Source organism: Centruroides vittatus, unplaced genomic scaffold, assembly GCF_030686945.1.
Source record: "Centruroides vittatus isolate TY-2023 unplaced genomic scaffold, ASM3068694v2 contig_575, whole genome shotgun sequence".
NCBI classification, from domain to species: domain Eukaryota; kingdom Metazoa; phylum Arthropoda; class Arachnida; order Scorpiones; family Buthidae; genus Centruroides; species Centruroides vittatus.
The window spans coordinates 2,360,135-2,386,029 of record NW_027122344.1 but is presented as its reverse complement, the minus strand read 5'-3'; the positions used below and the strand labels follow the sequence as shown (position 1 = coordinate 2,386,029).

At 27.0% G+C, this 25,895-nt stretch overlaps 1 protein-coding gene and 1 long non-coding RNA gene across 2 annotated transcripts in view; one reads left to right on the top strand and one right to left on the bottom strand.

Moving 5' to 3' along the window:
- The window catches only part of LOC136979061 (ribitol-5-phosphate transferase FKTN-like), a 31,231-nt gene extending 5,905 nt beyond the window's left edge, over nt 1–25,326 (bottom strand). Inside the window, exons 1-3 of the mRNA XM_067274965.1 lie at nt 25,043–25,326; nt 16,076–16,309; nt 13,922–14,202 (exon numbers count right to left, since the gene is read on the bottom strand). Of these exons, the coding sequence (XP_067131066.1) occupies nt 13,922–14,202; nt 16,076–16,309; nt 25,043–25,180 (653 nt within the window). The 5' untranslated portion in view covers nt 25,181–25,326. The remainder of the gene's footprint in view (nt 1–13,921; nt 14,203–16,075; nt 16,310–25,042) is intronic.
- Nucleotides 25,327–25,750: 424 nt separating this feature from the next.
- The window catches only part of LOC136979060 (uncharacterized), a 72,222-nt gene continuing 72,077 nt past the window's right edge, over nt 25,751–25,895 (top strand). The window contains exon 1 of the long non-coding RNA XR_010881332.1: nt 25,751–25,789. This is a non-coding gene — a long non-coding RNA (uncharacterized lncRNA). The remainder of the gene's footprint in view (nt 25,790–25,895) is intronic.

Genomic DNA, 25,895 nt, shown 5'->3' with positions numbered 1-25,895 from the left:
GAAGACGAATGTCCAAGATTCTAGCTACACAACATCATGATCCATCATAGTAATGCTCCCGGACACAGAGCCAAAGTTACCCAGTTGTTTTTGGAGTCCTGTAAGGTGGTCCAGCTTCCGCATTCTGCTTATTCACCAGACCTAGCACCTTGCGACTTTTTTCTCTTGGATGTTTGACAAGTTAAAAACAAGGAAGTTTGACAAGTTAAACACAAGTGAATTTTATATATATAATCCGCTTATATTATACTGTATATACATATTATACTTGCTTTTATGCTTTTATTGCATCAGTTAATGATCTGGGTCAGTTAGATGTTTCAGCACGAAAATACTTTTTTAAAACTTGATTTAAGTAAATAAAAATCCACAAAAATAAACGATTGTACAATAAAAAAATCTTTTTTCCTTTCTCACATCTTAGGAAATAAGTTTTACGGCGGAGTCGACCTTTATTTAGAGGCTATTCGTCTTCCTCAATATGAAAAATGCTACAAAACTCCTTTCTGGTGACGGCACAAGAAAAAAATTAATATACATGTAATAAAATTGCCAGGACAATAAACGTAAATTCACAAAAATAAAAGACTTGTACCGTCACCAGGGAAAGTTTTGTAACTTTGCATGTTGAGACGACGAGTGTCCTCTAAATAAAGATTTATTCCGCCATAAGACTATTATTTTTTGAGGTGTAGGCTACAAAAGGACAAAATAAGTCTTTTTTATTGTGTAGTCTTTTATTTTTTGAAGTTACGTTTGCTGTCCTGGCAATTTTATCACAAGTAAACAAAACACAGAAAGAATAGTTATAAAATAATGAAATATATTTATTAAATATTAAAAAGCAAAGCATTAAATTGTATTAAGAAAATTTAAGATTAAAGCGATTAGATCTAGTTGACATAGAACATCTTTATTCGGAAGATTATGCTTCCGGAAGCGTAGTATCTAACGTTGACGGTTACTATCGGAAACGGATGAATGACATCTTTCTCGAATAAAAATATCTGTAGTTTAAAACGCCTATTTTACACAAAATATAATTATTGACGAAAACTAAAACGAATTCCGATGTTGATTAATTTTAATTGTTGACCAGTACAAAGTCCAAAAATATGAAGTTCAGAATTTTTGGTTGCTGGAAAAGATTATTGGCTGTTCGTCAAACAGTTCGGTCTCTTAGAAATCTAATTCCGAATTTAGCTTAAAATTAGTCGTCATCAATTACATTCATTGCGTGCAATAATCGCTTTATCCGTGAAACGTTTATTATGACTTTCTAAAGGGCATTTTTTCCTTATAAATCAACTATTTTAAATATTGAATAAACTTTCTCGAAATCGGTTAATGCATTGTAACGTAACAATACGCACATTTCAGCGATGTAAGTGAATTTTAAAATATTCGTGAACACTTCAAGTACTTGGCTTTCAATAATTGAAAACATCATTAGAATAGAGAATTAAGATATGGATAAGTTTAAATTTCTTATTTACAACTAAAAATGTATCAAGAAAGTTACTGATTAGGCTAAAAGAGGTTTATAAAATTGATGTAACAAGTTTCCATTAATAGTATCTTCGGAAACAATTTATATTGTTGGGTTACTTTTACAAAAATGTTACATATGAGAGCGCACTTTTTAATGTATTAATTACGGAATCTCAAATGGGACTAATTTTTGTTTGTTCAAATGGAGTTAATTTTTGATTGTTTTCTTAGTATAACAATATTTACTTAAGTTAATAGAGGATTTAGGCCTAATACATTCCCCTTTATAACTACCGTATTTACTCCAATATAAGACGATCTCGCATATAGGACAAGATGTGACTTTAAAGATCAAAATAAAGAAAATTAGATTTATTAATACAATTCTAATTTTATTTCGTTTAATCACAAATAAAATATCAAAATGCACGTAAATGCACACATTGGCCTGCAGAAATTACTGGCATTTTAAACCAAGGAAAAATCTTGTAAAATCGACAACATAGGCCTAATTTGTTCGTGTAAAGCTGGACAACCGGGAACCTTTTATTGCCAATTTTTAACAGTTGAATTCGCTCTTCGTCGATTACACCTCTGAGTTTTTCCAAATTCTGATTTCCGAATAATCATCTGTTTTCACGTGGGAATGAATTAAAACTTATATCGGGCTCCCGTGTAATTTTGGAATTCAATTCAAAAGCTTTGGTTTTCCTTTTGCTATTCATCTCAATACACAAGAACGATTCAAACAACGCAGATAAAATACTTTTGTTTTTAAACATCAGAAGGTGAAAATTCGGTAAAAAAATGCGAATACACAGTTTACAAAAATTACATAAAATCGAAAAGAATCCTTCGTTCGCGCGTATAGGATGACCTAGGTTTTTGAAGCAGTGAAAAATGGATAAAAACTTCGTCTTACATGCGAGTAAATACGGTAATTCATCCAAAGGAGTGGAGTAGAGAGCGGTAAAATATTTTCTCAACATCACTTATGCTGATACATCTTTTTTGTTGATTTATATCAATGACATCTCGACAGGATAAAATAGAAATTATGAAAATTTTATATTTTATAATTATGCTAATAACATATTCAAGGCTGTTCCTGCAGTTGTGCCACCCGCAGGCTATTTTTCTTACGCCCAATACGACAATTATCTGTCTCGCACGGTTGGAATATCGCCTATCAAAAGATCAGACTAATCTTTTATTTTAAAATCAGTAAACATTTATAAACAAATTAATTGGATCTAATAAAAATTATAAATGTCTTCTTTTTAAATTTTAACATTGTGGCCTTTTCTAATTCATAAAGCAATTCGGGCGTTACCTGAGCGCTAGAACCTGAATACATTTTCTTACGTCAAGCTGTCATTAGAAGTGTACAATCTGATGGGCATTATAGACTTCTAGGTAAGTCACGTGTAAACATCGTTTTTCATTAGCCATCTATGCTTGTTCATTGTGTCTGGAAAGAGCTCATAACGTTGAATTGCTAAATTTTTACATTGCATATGGTTTTCTAATCACTCCAATAAGCAAGAATGTAAAAATATTTCATCGATTTCCACTTAATAAAAGACATATCTGTTAAAAGTGGCTTTATTAAAATGAAAAGAGTATTTCCATCTTCTATATATACGTTGTGAGATTTTTTCTTTGCATTTTTAAGACACATTTTGAAGTTGAAAGTGTCACAAATAGCAATAAATTTAAAAATATTCGATTTTAACGAAATTTATATTATAAGTGAATGCTAAAAAGAGTAAGCTTTTGATTGTATATCATAGTTTGTAAGGACATTTCAAAAGAAAAATTGCTAAGGATGGTATTAAATATACGTTACTGAATTCACGTTTAAATTCTAAATGTTTGAAACATTTAAAAGTCAATTTGTGTCAGTTGGTTTATTACTTTTCATTTGGAGTCTTCCGTGTTTTTTGTTGCTGTAATCTTCTAAAAGCGATAATTTTGCAAATGTCTATTTGCCTATTCTAGACCTCGAACCAGTAGGACATTCCCATATTGTTGAAATAATTTAAATATTACAATTATAAATTAATATAAAGTTAGCATTATTACAAATAAAATGTGTATTATACATAAACTTTTTATATATCTAATATAAGGTGGCGGTTCCATTTTGGCCTACTAAGTTTAGACTATTATTTTGGCCGATTCCACTTTTTCCCCCTCCAATCAAGTTTTACCTAAAATTATATCAAAATTTTCTCTTGTGAGTGGGAGTAAAAAAATATTGTTTTATTGATTTATTGAAAAATACAGATGTAATAATAATATAAAAATAATTTCACAGTAAAAATAGAGAATATCTATTTTAAGTAGACACTTTGTGCACCACCGTTTCCGTATAACAGAGAATCATCTTTTTTGCTTTTTTCTCACAAGGCACATTGCGAAAATAACTAAAAGTAGTCTTTCCTCTATACTGAATCTTAAAATTGAGGGAAAGCATTCAAACGTAGTCATGTAAACGCGAGGGTTTGTAACGTCTTGACTGACCATTTGACTAAACAGACAAAACACGTTCGATAAACATTGTGAGTGAACCGGACTTTAAACACTGGAAACAATTTGTTTTCTAAATGTCATGTGATCAAACTGTATTCAAATGCTTTAAAAATAGATTCAAGTTCCATATAAAAGTTAGCCATATAAAAGAATATACTTGACATATTTAAATAAAGTAAATAAATAAGCTGTCCATTCTTTCATTTTTCTCTATTTATTAATATTACAAATAGGAAATGTCCAAGGACAAATAATTTCTATCCCCAAACAACATAATATCCCAAACATAAATAACATTAAATAAATTTTTAAACAGGATTTAAAGATCATAAAGCATTTTATATTACAAAACTTTTTATATTAAGAATGTTCAAGGTAAAGCGTATGTTCTATATTAATCAAACTATCATATCATATTAACCTTTATTAACGTAGAAGGCTTTCGCCTGTTACAAGGGACGTGGTTTGGAGCTTAACAAAATAGTCCAACAAAGAGTAAATTTAAATAGCACTATTTCAGCTGCCTATGTATCAGAGATTTATAAAATTAAACAGTAACTTAATTAAAGTGTACAGTATAGCAAATATAATTTCACCCTTTAATATATATTATTGGGTTACTATCCCTAGTAGTTTATATATTTTTTCTTTAGGAATGATTGTTAGAACATTCACTTAGTACATACACTTAGTACATATCGTATTGACTTAAACATTAAAATTGTTCCAACTTTTAGAATTTTGGTTCACGTAATTATATAACTTAAATATAATATTCTTATTCGCTCTATCGAAGATCTCATATAGTTCACTTTCATTGGAAAATTAGATAATATACTTATTTCTAAATTTTGGGAAATTTCTTTTGCTTTGAAACACTCACAAAAATGTAGAATTTAGGTAGTAGTTTATTCCATTTTAAACTTATTCAACGAGAAGACCGACCAAACCTACTTTCCGCTGGGCTATACTTATGATTATTCTATTTTCGTGTTCTAAATAGTTACTTTCTGCTTCAGACAAGTGTGTCGTCCATGTTTCTGTACTTCCAATAATTGAATTCGAGTTTATAAATTCTCTAACAGCGGGATTATATAGTCTATCCCCAAGATCTTGAATGTTTCAGAAGTTAATCAATAAATTTTTGGTGTCACAGTTTGACTTTCTCAAACCTATTTCTCTCTCTAATTTATCCGACACAACCAAATCAACTCCAAAATTTTAATGTTATCTATTTCCTGTTCAAACTCACATGAAACCAGGTTTACTTTGTTTTTATCTTCTATCATTTCTAAAATTAATTTGAGGCTATTTCTAAAAAATGGTTTAGTTGTATTATTTCTTTAGAGTTAATATCATAAGTATACATTATATCGTCCTTAATAAAGTAGTCATCTCTAACTAGTATTTTGTTGTTGGCTAATTTTTCTAACTTAACCTTAGATAATATCTGTTTTCTTCTGATTCTGGATCTTAGACATAAGTCTGCTGTTACTATTATTCTTTTCTTTGTTTCATCCACGATATTCGGTCTTAGTAACCAAAATTTTTTAAGTACTAAATTTCTAGCTTTGACTGTTTCCATCATGACTTTTATTATTTGCTTATTTTTATTATTTTTTAGATGTTCTAAGCCTACTATTTCTACGTTGTTAAGTCCTAGATCTTCTTTGATAAATGATTTAACTTCATCAAGTACATCCACAGATTGAAATGGGTAATTAAAAATAATTAAGTTATTTTTTGTGGTCTCGTTTAATGATCTATCAAATTCAAATTCGACTATACCTTTTAAGTTGTTGGTAGAGTTTGACCTTGCTTCCAGATCGTGAATTTTTTGGCCAATTATCTTCATCTCTTCTTTAGCATTGAGGTTGTCTTCTTTCATCTTGTTAATTTCAGATTTTATCGATTGGATTTCTAAGTTTAACAGAGAAAACTTATCCTGAATCAATTCGTAGATTGATTTTAATGTATATCTAGACTCATCGCCACATTGTAGGTCAGATTTTGTTGCCGGTTCAAAAAAGTCTTTAATAGTTGAATTTCTTGCAATGCCAAAAGATCCTTTCTCCTCTTCCTCTAGTAGATATTCCTCTCCCGATAATTCCACCAGTTGATTATCCTCCTCAACAACGTTAGTATTTTCCTTGCGAGGTCTTCCTCGCCCCCTCTTTTGCATAATTGCTTGATTAGTTTGGGGAGGGGAACGAGGAAAAGGACCGGGATTTGTTTCGATTCCCGCGATTAATAGTAATGTCTTGATTAATTTCTCAGATAATAAATTTTCTTGAGAATTTGCCATAACTTGAAACTTTATAATATAACTCAATCTATCCATTCCGAAGTCAAACCAGGCACTCTGCAAAAAAAGTCACCAACACACCTGCAGTCTAGAACACGCCCCCATTAATCAAACTATCAGATATACGATAGAAAAATGATCTACGAGATATATTTAAGCGATGAAAAGAAACATAAATACATATGTCTAGGAGAACTGTGAGGCGTAACCAGACGAAATATGGCCATTAACCTCTTGGGATGCCGAGTGTCATATATGACACACAATTTTCCTTCTAAAGAATGGGAAGCAGCTTTTGTTTTTTGCTTGCTAAACAATTATGTTAGTTATTCCTTTCATCACTAGAGTTTAGTGAAGCTTATTAGACCACATGCATCCCACTGTGATAGAGATGAAGAAAAATATAAGTGATTGTCTGAGCACATGTTTTTGGAAGTGACCACAAGTATGACTGTTTCATGTAAGTATTCATTTTTCTCTATTACTATTAGTTATAATCTTACAATTTAAACGTGTTTTTGTTCAGGAGACTTCTAAGATTATATAAGAGTATTTTCTAAAAACTATATTAATAACAGTATTTCATGAGATGAGCTAACTTTTGAATGTGTCGTATATGACACGTTGGTTCTTAATGTTACAATAATTACATTACAGCCTATGAACTGTTTTCATATTGGCAAGTTATTTACTTTTATAGTTATTTTGTCATTTAGTCAGCAATATGTATTCTATTATTTATTTTCATTTTTTATTAAATTAATTTATTAATAAAAATGATTATTTATTATTATTAAAATATTTTTTAAAAGTAAGCGATCAAAATACTTAATTCTTTAAGAATTCGGAGACCTAATCTAAACCCTGGCAACATTTACCAAATTAGTGCACAGTAAATGGCAAAATTTGTTTAATAATAAATAAATTTTATTAAATTCCTGTCAAATTATGTGATTGAGTGACGAACCTAATAGGCAGTATGTGCAATAAGCAATTGAAAATTAGTTTAAAAAATAAAGTAAAATGCTTTTGGATGAAATGGTGCGACAAAACCGCCAAGGATGTCAAGACGTATTTCTAAAGCTTTAACTATTTTATCTATATATTTAAAAGATACTTTGTTTTCAAATATGATTTCGAGATCATTAACAGATTTATATAATACATATTCTAAAGAATTGTCTCCAACAGCAAAAGATGGCAGATCGGGGTCTTGGAATAAAGAAAAACGCATAAATGCAGTTTTATAAATGTTGATTTTAAGATTGTTTTTTCCAAATAAGACAGATAAATGATCTAAATCGGATTGAAGGATAACAGGATCGTGATTGAGAAACTTAATATCATCTACTTAGGAGATAACCGAAGATTCAATTTGAGCAAAGTTATTAATATAAATAGAAAAAAATTAACTACCCAAAATTGATCATCGTTGAATATCATAGGCAGGCCAATACTAATACATTACTAATTCTTATATTTAATTGAATTTGATAGTAATTTTCCATTTTTACATTAATCAATAATATTGATTAATCTAAAAAGTGGAAAATTAAGTTTTTAGTACAGTATTTCTATATTTCATTTTATTGATCATAGCGTAAGTTTTCCTTTTGATTTATTTTGTAATCAATTACAGTACTGTACTTTTGTAATTTGTATTAGTAATTTATTCAGTGTTAATTTTTGTAGTGATTTATTTGACTTATTTAAAGTCAAATAGGTACTGTAATTTTAATCTAAATACATCGAAACTTAATTTTTCTTCTTTCGACCATAAAAATCAGCTGAATTGAAATGCAATATCTCGATAGAATATCAAATCAGTTTTTTTATTTTGTTCTTTTCTTATCATAATTAATGTTTATGTCAAAAACAAAGCATTAATTCTGACAAGAAATCTGATCAAAACTATATATACTGTACATAATAACTAATATAAAATTATAGAACATGATTGATTAATTAATGCGAAGAATCATCATATTTATGTGGGCGAAGAATTATAAAACAGTGACATTTCTTGTTTGAAACAAGATGCGGTCCTATAAATTGTTACAGTTTCATAGAGAAAATTTGTTAATGTTGTTCTTATTTTCATTACATTCTTTCGCTTTATTTTTGGACATTGTAGTATGGTACTTATATAACATATTGATATTAATATGAAGTACAATATTTTATTGATATTTCCGGTAGATAGCCGCGTGGTAACTTCCGATCCATGTGCTGAATTCACGAACGGATGAAATGGTGCGTCGTATCTTAAAATGTCAATCAAACTTTACGACATTTTTAATTTCGTATTCACAAAAACACGTCACAGTATCTGCTACAAAACAGAACAGTGCTTCTCAAACTTTTTGCTCACGTGACCCAGTATATTTGTTTTAATGGTTCCGCGACCCAAATGTTTATAAAATTTTTAAAAACCTGGTAAACTGGAGTCACTGTATATTATAAATAAATAAAATTATGCATTATTGACAATTACTTCTATATTTAATAATTTGTATATATTTATGCATAAACAATATTATAGTTAAATTTCCGTATATATATACAAATAGTAGACGTATACTCATTACATTTACAACAATAAACACAATAATAATACTAAAATATGGTAAAAAAAAAGAATAATTATCATATATAACGTACACAAACCAAATTGTCAAATTAAAGTATTAAATGTAATTATTTTATGAGAGTAATTAATTTGTAGTAATAATAATTTACACTTTAAAATAGCTGGTTAAGTAATTCTGGTTTGATTAGTCTTGTAATTGAATGTAATATTAAGAAATATTAAATAGGTAATAACATTAATATTTTGATATGATAATTGCATTACATTGTAAAAATAGAGACGTCACAATACTGAAAATATAGAAAAATATTCAATATAGTAGGTCTACTTCAATAGAATTAAGTTGCAGCATATCGGAAACAACACTCATTTCTGATAGGTGAAAACAGTTCAAGATTTTCAGTCCTAAAAATTTGAAAAGACAATTCATAATTTTCTGAAAGAGGAACACTAAATATTTCAACAATATCAAACTTTTTAAAATGAGGTGTTTGCAAAGTCCTTACAAGACACAAAAGATATTTCCTTTTTCTTCGCTTTCGACGCTACTAGAACAAAATCAACGTTGAACCTTTTATGTTCTTCGCCTTAATCGTTATGCAAATGTTTATAGTATGTATCAGAGAATATTCAAGTCCGATTTACACAACTATTACAGCGAAAAACAAGATGAAAAGTTCAATGCTCGAATGCATCTAGCGTGCTTTTAAGAGCAAAGGAAAAGAAGATACATTTTGTCCACGTGCAGAATTTTCTGAACATGAATACTGTATATTGTTTAAAATGGCCGAAAATCCTTTTAAAAAATGTTCAAATTTTTACCGCGTTTCTGCTTTTGAATTATTTCATGAATTGTCTATTGCTTATTGGAATTTTAATTTTTGACTGAAATTAAGAAAAATACATGCTATTCTATGAAAAGTGTTTAATTAATTTATTTATGTATATATATAGACTACTAAAGTGCATACTTTTCCATGTTTCTTCTAATTAAGTTTTTTTTTCATATGTTATATCGTTTATTAGAAATATTCTTTACAAATTAGCTACTGAATAGGATTGGACGAAAGAATTATGATGCCGGTTTAATTTCATATTATTCATCCAACAAATTAGAAAGAATAAACTTAATAACTAGAATATTCTAATATATAATTATCGAAAAACTGTATTTTAAAACTTTTATTTTAAATACAATTTGACTTAAATTTCAACTAAATAAGAAATATGAACTTTAACAAATTTTAAATTAATATTAAAAGATCAAAGTTATAATCTATATTTGAGACTTACTAAATTAATACTTGCATTAATTTAGTATGCCTCAAATATTGTCCAGTTTTGTCGGAGAGAATGAGGTTCAGTATCAAATTAAAGCACTTGTCCTGTAGATGATGTCGCTCAGTGGTGATATTTGAAATATTTAACAAGGGGTTCGCTAGCAGAAAATTTTTCCCTGACAATCACCGACAAACGAAATGGAAGTTTTGAATAGAAATAAATACAATATCTTTTCTTGCAACCGTATATCTAACAATCAGTGGCGTACTTGGAACGTAACGAGCCATGGGTGAAAGGCAGGTAACGATAATATTTTAGGGCTGTCGACCTTTTTTTTAGGCAGGGGCAATCTTTACCGCGAAATGGCGCTTCTGGAAATACACACGTGTCATCATCATCTCTCGAGATACATTATACTTTTTCTTTCGCTGTCCATAGCCCGACACGTGTTCGACAGCCATCTTGTATTATCTCGCGCGCGTGGCATTCTGGGATCTCTCTTATGACTGGATCTACTTTCAAGAACTCTCTTGAATCGATCGCGATTAAACCTCGATTGAAACGGTCGAGAGAGATCGCGCCAAGACATACTCCCTGACCTTGCTCACAATCTAGATTGAAATGCTCGGTACGAACGGGGTATAAGGCTCTAGTTTAGTAGTATTACAGAGTATAATACGCATATTTTAATATATTTTTTTAAAAAAAACAAACCCACTGAGAAATGTTCCGTGTGTTTAACAAGGTTCGGGAAACTGAATATTTTAACAACGGGTTCGGGCGAACCCGTTCGGAAAACTGAAAATTTTACAACGGGTTCGGCCGAACCTGTGCGAACCCGCCGAATATCACCACTGATGTCGCTCAAGAGAGATTTGAGAAAGGTACAATAGTTAAGGCGTAGCGGAATGGAAAACATACAATGTTAAGATCTACGGGGACAAACATGTCGGATGCTCCGCTTCATCTAATTATTATTATTGTTGTTGTTTATTTTATTTTTTAGTTAGAACCACCCATTGCCTTATATCTACTCCGAATTCCTGCTTTTTTTGCTAATTACGCGTTAAAAGACTTTTTGCATTGTTTTTTAACATTAATAAATGTAAGCACTTACGCTATCTATTTGAATAATAAAATAAAATTAAGGATCTCTTTTATTTTTGAACCAAACACTTTTATTATTAAAAAATTAAAATAATGTGTTAGTAAAATAAACGCATGAGCTGATTGATTGTATTTTAATTAAATAACACCGTCGATTTCGACAGATTTCCGTTAGTAATTATAACTTAAAACTAAGAGAAAAATAATCGAATCTGATCGACAAACACTTTCATTGTAATAAATTTGGTTAACTCGTATGACAATTTGTTCTCGTCTTATTGTGTAAATGTGAGTAAAGAAATGAGATCGATGATAAATATTTATATAAAAATTAAAGTAGCTTGTAATATAGTACATAATAATGTAATCTGTTTTCAAATAATTTCACATATTTAGAATATTTTTTGAAACAAATATTTAAAAAGGAGGGAGAAAATGTGAGTGACATGACCATTGCAAATGGAAAATTATTAAAAAACATTCATGAGAAATAAAAATATTTCAAATAATATCGAAACCACAAGAAAAATGATGCTGAGTTCAAGCATAGTTTTGTGTATTATTCCTATATATAAATCAAAATCCAACAAAGTTTTCCATCAAAATAATAATAATAAACTCTTTGATGTCAAATTGTACATAACGGCATTTAGTTCTTTCATATAAACTAAATTTTAGAAAATTAAAATTAATTTCGAAACGTATAAGTCGATTATTAAATTTAATTACTTTAATGTAATTTCGTTATGTATTTTTATATGTGGTGGATGGCCATCAACAATCCATTTTAAATCTCGCTAATGTATTCTATAAAAGTAGAAAAATTGACTTATTTATCATTTAAAATATTCCAACAGGCTATGTTTATAAATGTAAATTATTTATTATTAATACGTACTGTACAGTACAATTACTTTAAATATTTGTTTTAAAGGTATAAATTCACCATCCACAGTTTACAATCGCTAAAAAATTAAATAAATTATCGAAAACCTTTAAAACTTTACGTCAACACTAAAACATACATAAAATAGTTTTTATTTCAAACAAAATTTTTCGTTCGATTCCAAGTCAGAGGAATCATAAAATAAAAAGATCGAAATTCAAACAAACTTTTTTTTTGTGTTTACCTTTTTCAAACCAAAAACCGTGTAAAGAATTTCTATGTTAATGAAGTAATTAAGAAATTTTAAAGACCGTCTGCTAACGAATCTTGGACTTTTCCTTCTTCAGGAGAATGAACCTCCGTTTTATTAGTTCAAAGTGCTATTTAGAAATCAAAAGAAAAAACAAATTTTATTGAACTCCTATATAACGTAATTAAATCAAGTTGAATCTTATCTAACAAATTCAATAAAAGTTAAAAGTTAATCGGATTAGGTTAATCGATTAATTCCTTCATCAAAATTTATCAAATTTAATTCTTAGATCTTTTTTAATTATTAAATTTAATGATTAAACTGAAAACCTCGGTTTAATTACAATAAATATCTGATTTAGTGTTGAATAACTCGAAATATGTTAGACATTAAAATCGTAAAGTCCGAAACTCTCTCGTAATAATTCACTTCTATAAGATTTATGTATGTATACATCTTAAATGTTTATTAATGCATATATGAATCATTATCTTTAAAATAATGTGAAAATTGTTTCTTTTAGCGCATGATGAGCTTAATCGAAATACCCAAAACATAACTAATTCTAATTAAAGGTTTGATTTAGCATTTTCGTCACATTTGATTCGTTTATGAGACCATAAAAGAAGTAAAATAAGGGTAAATTTGGCAGTTACTTGTAAGTAGCTTCAATAAAAACAATCTATCCGATTACCTTCAAGAAGGAAATAAAAGTCCCTGAATGACATAGTTAAGAAATAACAAACATATTGTAAGTATATCAAGAGATTTAAACTATCGTAACAATAATTATTAAATATATATATATATATATATATATATTTAATATATATATATATTTATAAATATATTAAATAATATATTATATATATTTTATATATATATATAAAATATATATAAATATAAATATATATAAATAAATAAATAATATATATATATATATAAGAAAAAACTCTAGTAAGATTTTTAAATGCAAATGAGTGCTGTTGTCAATTTAATGAAGAAGACAAATTAATTAGCTATAAGAATTGTAGGGCGTAACTAAATAGAATAAAAACAATTTTAAAAATTTAATTGAGATTTATCTGTGTTTTAGTTTACACTTTGTTTTTGCTTACTTTTAAGGAAAATTTTTTTACTTTATTTAAAAAAAAATAATAATATCACTGGAAAAAGTTGTTAAACGTTTAATGAATGTTCAACTAACGATGGCTATTAACGTTAATTAATTTTGTAGAATTGTTTTTATTATAAATTATAATAAACTACCTTAAATTAAATTTATACAACAGTAACGACAGTACATTAATCAGTTTATTAGTGCAGATTTTGTATAAGTAATGTAATGTTATATTTTTGTGTATACAAAATCAAATAAATATGCACGGTACCACAAGTAACATTGTGCTTTTCAAATTCATGTAAAATATATTTATAATTAAAATTATATATTTAACATTATCATAAATTTACCTTTCGAATGCAGATGCATGACTTCCATAACTAAGTTCAGAAGGTTGAAGAATATTTTGAACTTCTTCGGGCACTTTCTCTAATTTAGGATTCCAAAAATATGTATTTCGATTGAAGAAAACAACCAAATGTATAATTGTAGAATTTTTGATGAAAAAATGATGAGAAGTGATTGAAAGACTTTGGCTTTTATTTTCATCCCAATGTATTTCTCTAAAATCTAGAGAATTCTCTTTATAATAGCGATATCCCAAATGCTCAAATAAGGAGACCACATTATCCTAAAATAAAATATATTAGTTTTAATTGTTATCAACGAAAATGAAACAATAAAATTTTAGATTGAAAGTTATATTTTATAAATTATAAGAATAAGCTCGTGAACCAGTAAATGAATAATGAAATGCTGTCAATTTGGCGTTAATAAATTAAAAAAAAAAAAAAATCAAGTTGGCATGTTAGTTGTGGCATATGAATCAGCTTTGTTGCATCATTGATGTGTTTAATTTTGGCGTACGTCAATGTAACTAACGTAGGGTTTTTCATTGTCAGTCTAGCAGAAGTCTATTGGCATGTTTCATGTATACAAGTAGAATAGAAGTGCAGAAGTATTACCAGAATACCTATGACTCACATAAGAAGTGTATTAGCTATTACTGATTTTCTATTCTTGTTAATCTGTATAATCATTAGAACGGATATAATTCCAAATTAAATAACAAAATTAATATACACCAAGGGGTTTTTTTTAAATAAAGCATTTCTGAAAACGTAAGAAAAAATTTTAGATTAAATTTTTAAACAGTTTTTCTTTAAGTCATTTTACTAATAGAGTTTACGAGAATAAAAATAAATTAATGAAAAATATAATGTCTTATTACTAATAAAAAAAAGTTAATTTTTTAGAAAATAGAGTTTGTTCGTTGTATAAATATTTATAGGAAATTTGCTAATATTTACAGACAAAATCATCAAGTTGGAGAAGTTTATTGACTTAACAACGATTAGAATGCCCATCACTTTCTTTAATGCAGATTGATTATTGCCTCTTGATTACTCAGTTTGACACTTTAACAGGATCATTTGATTTATAACTATTCTTTTGAAATGATTTACCGAATGAATAAAATTAATCTAAATACTTACAAACAAACAACAGACCAGTGTAACAGCATAACTATACAAATTTATAAATTTTTAACTAAAAAATTTTTTTTCTGATTTTTGTAAATGTGACGACATATTTTATTCTGTAGAATAACATTGTCATATACAGTACGTGATTCGGAATCGTTCGTATAATATTTACTGCAGTTAAGGAAAGAGAGTTAAAACAACTAAAATATAAATAATACATGCAAAAAAATCATGATGTGCAGAGAGATTTTTTCATCTTATCTTTTCATTAATCACAAATATAATTATAAAAAATGTATATAATAAGAAAATATATAACTTTGTGAATGTCAGATTAAAACACCTATCAATACCAACAAAACAATACATTAATACTTTTTAAAAAGTCAGAAACGATTTTACATAGAAATGTTTAAAAATGTTGAAAATGTATATTAACCCAACATCTCTGCTCATCAAATAATGATAATAATAAACACTACATTAAAATAAATTTCTGTATCTATCTTTAATAACAATGAAGCTTTGTTCTTAAACAATAAAAATTTATCTTAAAATGTTTGCAAAGCGTTAACTTTTATCTACAATTACCTCTATTATCATATCTTATTTGTAATTATTTTTCGAAATTAGCAGAGAAATTCCTTTCTTCTCTACAAATTGTATTTTATTACTCGCGAAACTATTCAAAAATTTCAGTTTGTTGTTTTAAAAGCGAATTCTGTCTTTAATGCAAAATGTGCCATTGAAATAGACATTTAATTTTCTGGATTTTGAAATTCAAAAAATAATCAGCTTGTCATCGTAATTACTTAAGTTTCTCTATTAAATATAACTATTAGAATAGAAAATATCATTAAGAACTTGTAGACTTTACTAATTAGTAGATACTCGGCATTATTACTCAGATAGATTAGTTAAATTGACATAAGCCAAATTACTAGATTAGCTTACGGTCACAATAAATAAAAGCATTGGAGAATTACACTAAAATAAATATTGTTAACTTTTACTTACATTTATACTATTAGAACTATTTTCAAAAATTCCGTAGCTGGTTACGTTAAAGCGTTCATAAAAATGCTTCGTTCTAACTTCTCTTTTTTCTAAGATTTTTAAATCATCTTCATTCAAAAAATATAATAGAAGACGTGGTTCGATTAGAAAAACTTGAATTCCACTGTTCTGTAATGTTTTTAGGAAAGTCAAATCTATCTGCTGAATTTCTGCTTGGACGATTTTCTGGAGTTCCTAAAAGTCAAAGAAAGAAAATATATATAATAATAGTTAAGTCCTAAAGAAGAAGAATAGAAAAAAAAAAAAAATAAAATAAAAATGAATGTGAACGAGAAGCGATAAAAATCACCATTAAACATTTTATAAATTTTTAATTAGAGAAATGTGGGTACCGGCTCGATCAATATTCATATTAATCGGGTCTTGCAGATAATATACACAGATGTGATTCATCAAGTATATCACAAAAATCTCTAATTAAACTTGAGTGTGTTTCTTTGTAATCACGTACATGGCAATTTCTATGATATATAAGCCACGAGTTTTTATCAACTTGTGGATCGAAAATCATCAATTAAGCAATAGGAAATTTAATCCGTTAAAAAAAAAAATAAATAAAATCATCGGTCAGTTTTGTTAAATATACAATATTACTTCGCGTGTAATATTTTGTACTTCTGCCCTGGCAAAATTGTTTTATCGATTCAAACTGCAGATTATAGTCATAAACGTAAGTGTCTTTCTATGTTACAATGAATAAATTAGCAGTTAGAACTATTTAAATATGTATAAATTATACTTTAGTAAAACTATTATTGTTGAAATAATTAAATATTTTAGCCTTTTTGAACGTATTTAGTCAACAAATATTATAATTGTCGAGTAAAATATAGTTGGAAATTTAGATAGGATGTCTCGTATTTGCTAATCATTATATGTGATCCGTTGTAAATGAAATGTTAATACAAAAGTTACTCTGAAACTAATAATCATGCTTTCATCTCACTTGAATACAAACAAAATGCAATTATAGAAAATGAATTCATATACATTTATGAAATTGTTGCTTGTCTTAATAACATTTTAGGTAATATACAGAGCGTAAAATATTCCGACAATGCCCTGATGCGCAAATTTTTATAAAATATCTGCCGAGTTAGCAGCTAACTTTATTGATTAATATTATGTTTGCTCATTTTTAGAATAATTATCGATGATTTTTTTTTCTTTGTTGTTGGTTTTGTTTTGTGTTTTGGAACATACATTGAAAAATCATTTCAATTTTCAAAGATAAAGTTTCACAATTAAAAATTTGTGAAGGAAAATTTGCATAAATATGAATATTAAGTTTGTAAATTTATTATAGCTCTTTCCATATTTTCCTATAACTAATAATTTATTTACTTTCTATATTGTTTATTAAACGCGTTTATTTTTATGTTTATTTTCTATTTTTTTACGCAAAAAATTATAAAATCAACTATGTCGGCTTTATGCGTCAAAAAATTTATTGTTTTATTATTAATTTTTAATTTCGCTTATCGAAAATAAGATAAAATTTATTAAAAACTATATAAAAACAATAAAATTATAAAAATACAGTATTATAAAATTTATCTGATTTTCTTTAACCGTTTTATTATATTCCAGAAAAAAGCGGGAGAAGCTTAAATCCATAAAATGCATTAGAATTCTTTTAATGTACAGAAAACAGTTCTGTCCATCCTTTAAAGTAATTTTTAACTAATATTATTTGATAGGAGATTTAAATAAAAAATTATTAAGTTACGAATTATTAATTTATATCACGTAACTGAATTTTAATTACTTCCTGCATTGAAAGTAATGAATAAAAATGCAGGTATAATAAATTTTAAATATACGGGTAACGTGATTGTTAAAAAATTATCTACGTATATTTAAAATGCGTTGTATTTTTATACAATAAATTTATTTAATATATTAAAAAGTTAATTTATCTATTTAAGCTTTAAAAATGAGTTAATATGTAATAGAGTTCATTTTAAACGTTTAAATTTCACGATTTAAATGATTAAAAACAGACCGTAATATTGTTATTTTTTTCTATTTTTAAGATTTTTTTTTTGTGTGGAATGCATTATAAATTTAGGATCTTTAATATGAAAAGCCTATTTTTATATTTTGTTTATTGATGAAATTTTAAAACTGGCTATTTGGCAATTGACCAAATCGTTGTTAAACTTCTTTAATGTTTAATAAAAAATCTCTTATTCGATTAAAAATATACTATTCGAAGAAATGTCATTAATTAGTTATTGTCCTCTTCAATATAACTTATAAATAATAACCATCGACTTTTATGGAGTTTCATAAAATTTGCTCATCTTTTAATGTGAAAGTGATGCTTTAAATGATGTTTACTATTGCATTTTATTATAAACGAAAATTCTTTATATCTTAAACAAAACACTTAAAAAAATGTATAGGTTTATTATTATTATTTTATTTTTGACTAGTGTCATATTATGGACAACAGTAGACTAAATTCTTTTCATTTTAAAAACTTTCAAAAACAATTAATTTCATCGTAATTTTATATTTATTTTAATAAAATAAATTGCTTATTGTAAAAATTAAGATATTTTAAATTACGAATTGTTGAAATTTAAAATAAAAATAATTTCAAAATAATGTTTACTGATATTTACGATTAGAATTAAAAGTGAATTAAATTTCCTTTAAGTTTAATTAAAATATTAAAATTCAAATTATTTTCATTCGTAAAAGTTCGTAATTTGGAAGCTTTCATTTAATTTATTTTCATCAAAAAATAAGAAATTAAAAATTTGAACTCTCGAATACGAAATCATTTTTACATTGAAACATTAATTTTCATTATTGATCGAGGGGGGAAAAAGAAGATTCAAACATAACTTGTACATTTACTTCAAATATACTAGATTCTCTATATTAAGAATGATTTTTTAAAACGACTAATGCGCGTGTCTGAAGGTAATTCTCAAATTCATATTTCATGTAGGCTACACAAACCTGAAAAAAATGGAAAATTATGTAAGAACTGTTTCTAATATATATAATAGACATTAACGTATAATGTAACAGATACCGTAATTCTAGAAATTGTTCATTAATAACCATTATTGCAAGGAAGAAAAATCCGTTATTTAATTCTAAAAGAAATTATTAGAGTAAATGCATAGAAATTAAAATTTTCCAAAAAAAAAAAAAATAAAAAACAAATAGTGCATCTTACTTAACATAGACTAAACTGAAAGTTATTTTAGATTCGTACATGTTTTCATATAAATTATTATTATTAAAAATTCAACAAAAATGCATTATAATATGGTATAAACTGAAAAAATAAAATGATTAACAATTGAAAAATTCCAAACGCGATACTTCAAACTAAGAAGAGAAAAATCTTCAGATAGGGGAAGGTGGTGCAAGATGGGGCCATGGGGTAAGACGGGGACATCTGTTTATTTGTGGTTAATGCGCTTTCATCTAGCTGTTATTTGGGGAACTAAATGTCAACCTCAAAAGGGATCACGGGACGAGAGAACGTCCGGATCGCTCTCTTTGTTTGGAAGTAAGACAGTTTACCATGTTTTAGCAATACTTCATCTAAATTTACGCCTGCTACAAAGTTTCTACAAAATAAGTATTAACTTTTACATTACCTTTTAGATGAAGATATTATGGTATTCGAAGTAACCTTTAAGACTGTAATTGTTTAGTTTTGAAATAAAGTTGACCTGTGTTTGCAAGTCAGTATGAAAAGTGCACGTTGAGGCAAGATGGAGTACCTCGTCTTGCCCCAGATTGACCATGAGTATGGCCAATGAATCCAGAAGTATTTTCGGAGGCAGACATTACTGCTGCAGAGATGACAATCAGGCCCTTCAGCAGCAGGACATACCAGGATGCTCGTTTTGGGACAACCAAAACCATGAAAACGGAGGTATGCCTAATCCGGGGGCAGAAACAGTCACTGATTACACCACTACAAGTAGGCCTACTCATTCAGTTTTTACTCAAGTCTCTCCCATAGAAATAATGCCAATTCCACATGTTGGAACCAAGAAAAACTCGAAAATAGCAGAAGGACAGGGAAAACAGCAATCCTAACAGATACACCGTACAAGCAGGAGCTGATGGAACAAAAACAATCAACAAGTTTCGGCACCCCCAGGAAAACGGTCTTTGTTTACCGAAAGAAATTCCGTAAAATCAAAAGCTTCAGGCATCAGCAAGGGTAGGCCTAACAAGAAACAAAAGATAAATGACACAGAATGCTTCTATTGTGGATGGTTATAATCTGCATCTACAGAGAGTTGTGATAAATGTAGTCGTTGTGATAAATGGGCACATGTTCTTGTCCCAATATTAAAGAAAACGACAGTTTAACCATTTAATTTGTCAGTCTTGTATATAAAAATAATATCCCGATCTTACCCCATGGGTGGGCAAGATGGTGCATTTACATGTAATTTTAAAATATTAAATTTTCTTGTTTTTAAAAACGTGTTTTCAAAAATTAAATTATATATTATATATTATCAAATGTTGTAGTTGCTGAGAATAAAAAGTGATTGCCATCTTATGACTTTTCAAACCTTAAAGTCTTCATCTTGCCCACCTTCATTACATATTAATGATTTGTTTTATCCTAGAAGCTCTTCATATATACTTATATAATTATTACTATTCAATTCATCGTTTCTAATTTATATCTTGAGTAAGAAGTACAAATTTTATTGCGGGATATAAATTATAAAACAACAAATTAAACAATAATGCGAAGAATTTTGTTTTGAATTCCAGAACTATACGAGAAAATTCATAATATTCTTATTAATTGAATTTCATGTCATTATTACTATATGATAACTGTAGAATATAATATATTATTATTAGTAATATTATTAATTATTAAAATTTCAACAAATTTCAATATTTTCAATGTATATTAAAAACGCGTTTCAATTAAGCCTTTGATTGTGATTAATAAAATATCTATAAAATATATTTTTTAAATTCGTAAACATTATTAAACTCCTTTTAATTTCTATTTCTAATATAATATGAATTTTAAAAGGCTCAAACTTTTCTAAATTTGATGACAAAGCAAGTTTCGTATACTGTTAAGTAAGATTTTTATAAGTAATTGAAGAACTTTGTTTATTTATAAAAAGGGTATCCAATAATTTTATGCTTTTTATTTTAGCACTGTATCTAATACCATAGGCTCTTAATTTGGAAATAGAACGCTTTTATGCTATGAATTAACTTAAAATATATGTTTTAACAATAAAAAGTAGCAATAAAGCTATATAAACTGACACACAAATAGTTCGGCTAATTTAAAATTTTTTATTGTTGTATATAACTTAAATTCAATAAACTCATTCAAAAATAATAAGAGTTCGTGTCTTGCTGTCCCAGGAAATTTATGAAATTACTGTCGAGACAATCCATTTTTATCGTCAAGTATATTTAAATTAAAATGTAAAAATGATTCGTACCAAGTACAGTAAAACACGTCATAAACTACAAGTATTCAATAAAAATCACCCTACCAACAGCTTCTGTTTTACTCAAAACAATATACAGCTGCTCCAAATACAGTATATTCTGAATTTAGTCGACATATAGTACGCATGTCTGCAAGATAACAGGGCAGCATACTGTATTTACTTACAGATCACATTTATCGAGTTCCTTATTGTTTGAAGATGACTTTGAATTACAAAATATATGGCAGAAATGATGTTTTGATAAAAACACGCGCATTATTACTAAAAAATAATAAATTATTGTTATAGTTTTATTCTTCGTCGCTCGTTGTCTGCGCAACAAAACTTATTTTAAATCCTGGAAAACAACTAATTTATTTGGAATGTACAATTTTAAAATTTTAATAGCGTAATTACTTTTACTTTTGCTTCTTGGTTAGTTATTTTTGAGTAAAAAACAATTACTTTTCATCAATTTATAACTAAATTTTATTTTTTAATCTGAATTTAAATATTTTATTTATTACTTTAAGCTATTTCATTGATGTAAACAAATTCAGTAATTTTTCAAACGTTTAATAATTGAAATTAATTAAAACTTGGTCTAACCATCTTTCTCCTGCAAATACATTCAAAACAAACGTGAAACTTTTCATGCGTTATTTATTTTTCTAAATTCGTTACCCCTTTTTCTGGCACGCATCCATTGTATACGTTAACGATCTGTGTAAATGTAAATTCGTATTTAGCCAAATACTTGAAAAGAAGTACTTAAATTATCGGAAAAAATATTTGAAAATTCTTCGTATCGTTTGCTGCTGTATATATATATATATATATATATATATTTATTTATTTATTTATTTATTATTATTATTATTATTTAAAACTTATGCAGAACACATCACGGAATTAAACACTCGCTTTATATTAATAAATAAAGACGATTACGAATTTTAAAATTTAATCTAAAATTGAAGAGAAAATCGATTTGAAATAGTATATATAGTAGGGAAATACAGCTTATTTTATAAATTAAACAATTGGTTTTAAATAAATATTTAATTCAGAATTTTAGCAACAAGTTCATAAATTACTTACAGTACTTGATGTCTCCAAAAATGTACACACATTTCAGTTGTTAATACGCTTATTTTCTTAATTTTAATTTAATAATTTTCTATTCTAACATTTACTGTAAATTATAAGGTTAAATTATCCATTTTTAAGACCAAATTTTATTTGGATAAAAGATTTTTACAGAATTATGGACTGAAAATGTGTACGTATTTTTGGGGAACATTTTAGACAAAAAATATATATATATATTTATGTACAGTAATAATAAACCAATTGAATAATATTTTTTTAAATTTGACTACATGAGAACTAATTGAATTAGAAGCTGCTGCTGAATTCGCACCTTTCGACAGGATTTTTCTCACTGAGCTGCTTATTCCTCCGCTCTTGCGTAGTTAGATACTTATTTTTGTTTCCAAGTGATATATTATAACGTTTATAAATATATAATTTAACATAAAATTCTAAATGATAATCTAATTAGCAATTCAGGTACATCATTCTATAATAAAAATTAGTCACTATATTTAGTGGTTTCTCCCCGTAACAAAGAATCATGATTTGTTTACCTAATCAAATGAACGTAAATATTATTAATAATGCATTTAATTTGTTATTTATAGTCAATATTCTATTTTAACGCAAATATTGCGTTAAAATCGGTCACTTGGGTGCGTAAATGCGTTAATATTATCGATGTAAATTCGAATATTTAAAAAAAAAATCTACACATTTAGCTTATATATGTATTATATTATAATAAATTAGTTTATATTTAGGTTTAATGATATATGATAATGCTTAATGACACTTAACTAGACAAAATTTCTTTTATTTATTCACATGTGAGCTATTCTTAGCATTAGTTCTATAATAGGTTTTTGTTAATACATTAATAACCATTACAACTGCTAGAGAATAACTCGAACAATTAAAAATCTATTCGAAATTTAACGAAAGAAACACACACAGTACAGTAAGAAACGAAAGAAACACACAAACACAGTATACAGGCGTGTGTGTGTTTACATAGACACACGCCTATATAATGTACAGTACAAATATAATTTTTATTAGGCCTATGTACTGTACATATACAGCCATTAATAAAAATGTTTAATTTGTGCCTAATGAATTTTAATAGAATTTTATTATATTTTAATTATGAAATCCAAAAAAGGTTTATTTTAAGTATTTTTGCAGTTCTGAAAATGTATTAAAAAAATAATAAATTTAACGATTAATTAAAATGAGCTATAAATGAAAAGATAAAAAACAAATTCGATTACTATTAACATTAATTTATTAAAAATAATATAATAAAATATTAATTTTAATCAGTCTTTATACCATTCTCACGACATTAAAACAAGCGAAACAGAAAAAATTTAAAGAGAATTAAACAGATGCGAATGTTTTTAATTAGTTAATATTATAATTTTTAAAATCTACACGTAATTAAAAGGTATAATTAATAATTCTGACTGCACAACTACATTACATATTTTCTCTAATGATGAATTCTTAATCGACAATTAAAGCTTTCAAACGCATTTCAATTTAAGCGCTTGTAATTCGTAATCTAAAACTCGAATGACTAATCATAAATCAATGTGTTTTAAAAGTTGCCGAAGACCGTTGTAAATCGTATCGATATAAATAATATCGTTTATCATCATTACTACTTAATTATCAATATTCATATTTGCATTCATTAAATATGTAAATTAGTCTGATGATTTTAATAAGTTACGACTCGCATTTACTATAACATCGAATGATTCAAACTGATTTTTATTTCTCTTGGAAGCATTCCAAGTTATCCTTCAGAAAATTATAAAAGAAAAACCTGTTTTATAGATTATAAAATCAATTTTTTTATGCTTTTATATATATAATTTAATTCTACTTATGTGTGTAGAATTCTACTTTTATCTCTTAATATTTAAATTTTATTTTGCTAATTATCAGCATTATTACTTTTAATTTCATATGTAGATGTTGCAAAATATTAATATTATAAAGTTTACTCAGCAATTTATTTTAATCTTTATTCAGTCGAGAGTCTGAGAAGAAAATAGGTCAAGTCAAATCTTGGCACATACACGATACTGTGTAGATCAATTTAAAGGCAACAGTATTAAGGTTTTCATGCTTCTTCTATCTTAAAGAAAACCTTTCAAATATTATATATAATAATAAATGCTATTATCTTTTAGAGGTTTACAAACAGGAAGTATAAATTATCAAACAATAAAAGAGATCGAATTCCGATATTTAAAAACAAACATATCAATAAAAAGGAAATTTAATAAGAAAGTAAGTTAATGAGAAAATAATAATTAATAAAATAAGAAATTCTTACATTATAGTCAACATGCGGATATTCTTTGATCGTTTGCAAATATTTCTTTTCGAAACTGGGTATTGACAAATAAAAAAATCCAGCTATTCCAAAAATAATTAATATAAAGACCACACGCTGAGAGAAAGACGATTTCATGGATATTTATCAAATTTTGTTTAGGATGATCGATAACATAACTGCAGAGCAAATGACATTCACCACACTGCTTCATTCATATGAAGCAATTTTCTAAACTTACAACTGAGAACTAACAACAATCCCATCTCAACTGAATCTACTTTGCTCACCTAACTGTATTAATAGACCCTCCTAGTCCAGCCTGCTATTGGTTGACGTTTTACTATTATGAGACCTCATTGGATAGTTATTTCCTGTTACAAATGCCATCTCTCTGACGTTTGAACGTGTATAAAAAATATACACGTCACTTTTTAAATTATGAAATCCTTTCAAATTTTACGCATAAAATTTAATTTAATTTTTTATAAGTAGTAATTCTTGTTAAAATGTTTTTAATTTTTTTTATCATTCAGTTTAAAAACGTTTTATTAAATATTCCAAATTAAGAACATCATTAATCGAACTTCCGTAGAAATAAAATTATTTAAAAATTTTAAATATTTCATATTTTATGAGCAACGTTTGAAGTCCCCGGTAAAAATACATTTCACATTAAATTTAAATTTAAAATAATTCGAAGAATTGGTGAGATCTGTGCTGTTTCCAGACGCCGAGATCATTTAAGTATAAGATTTTTTTTTTTTTCTGTCTGCACGACCGTGTAACGATGGGTTTTAATATTTAATGTAGAAAACTGAATGCATTAGAATGATGTAAAGATGTGTAAATA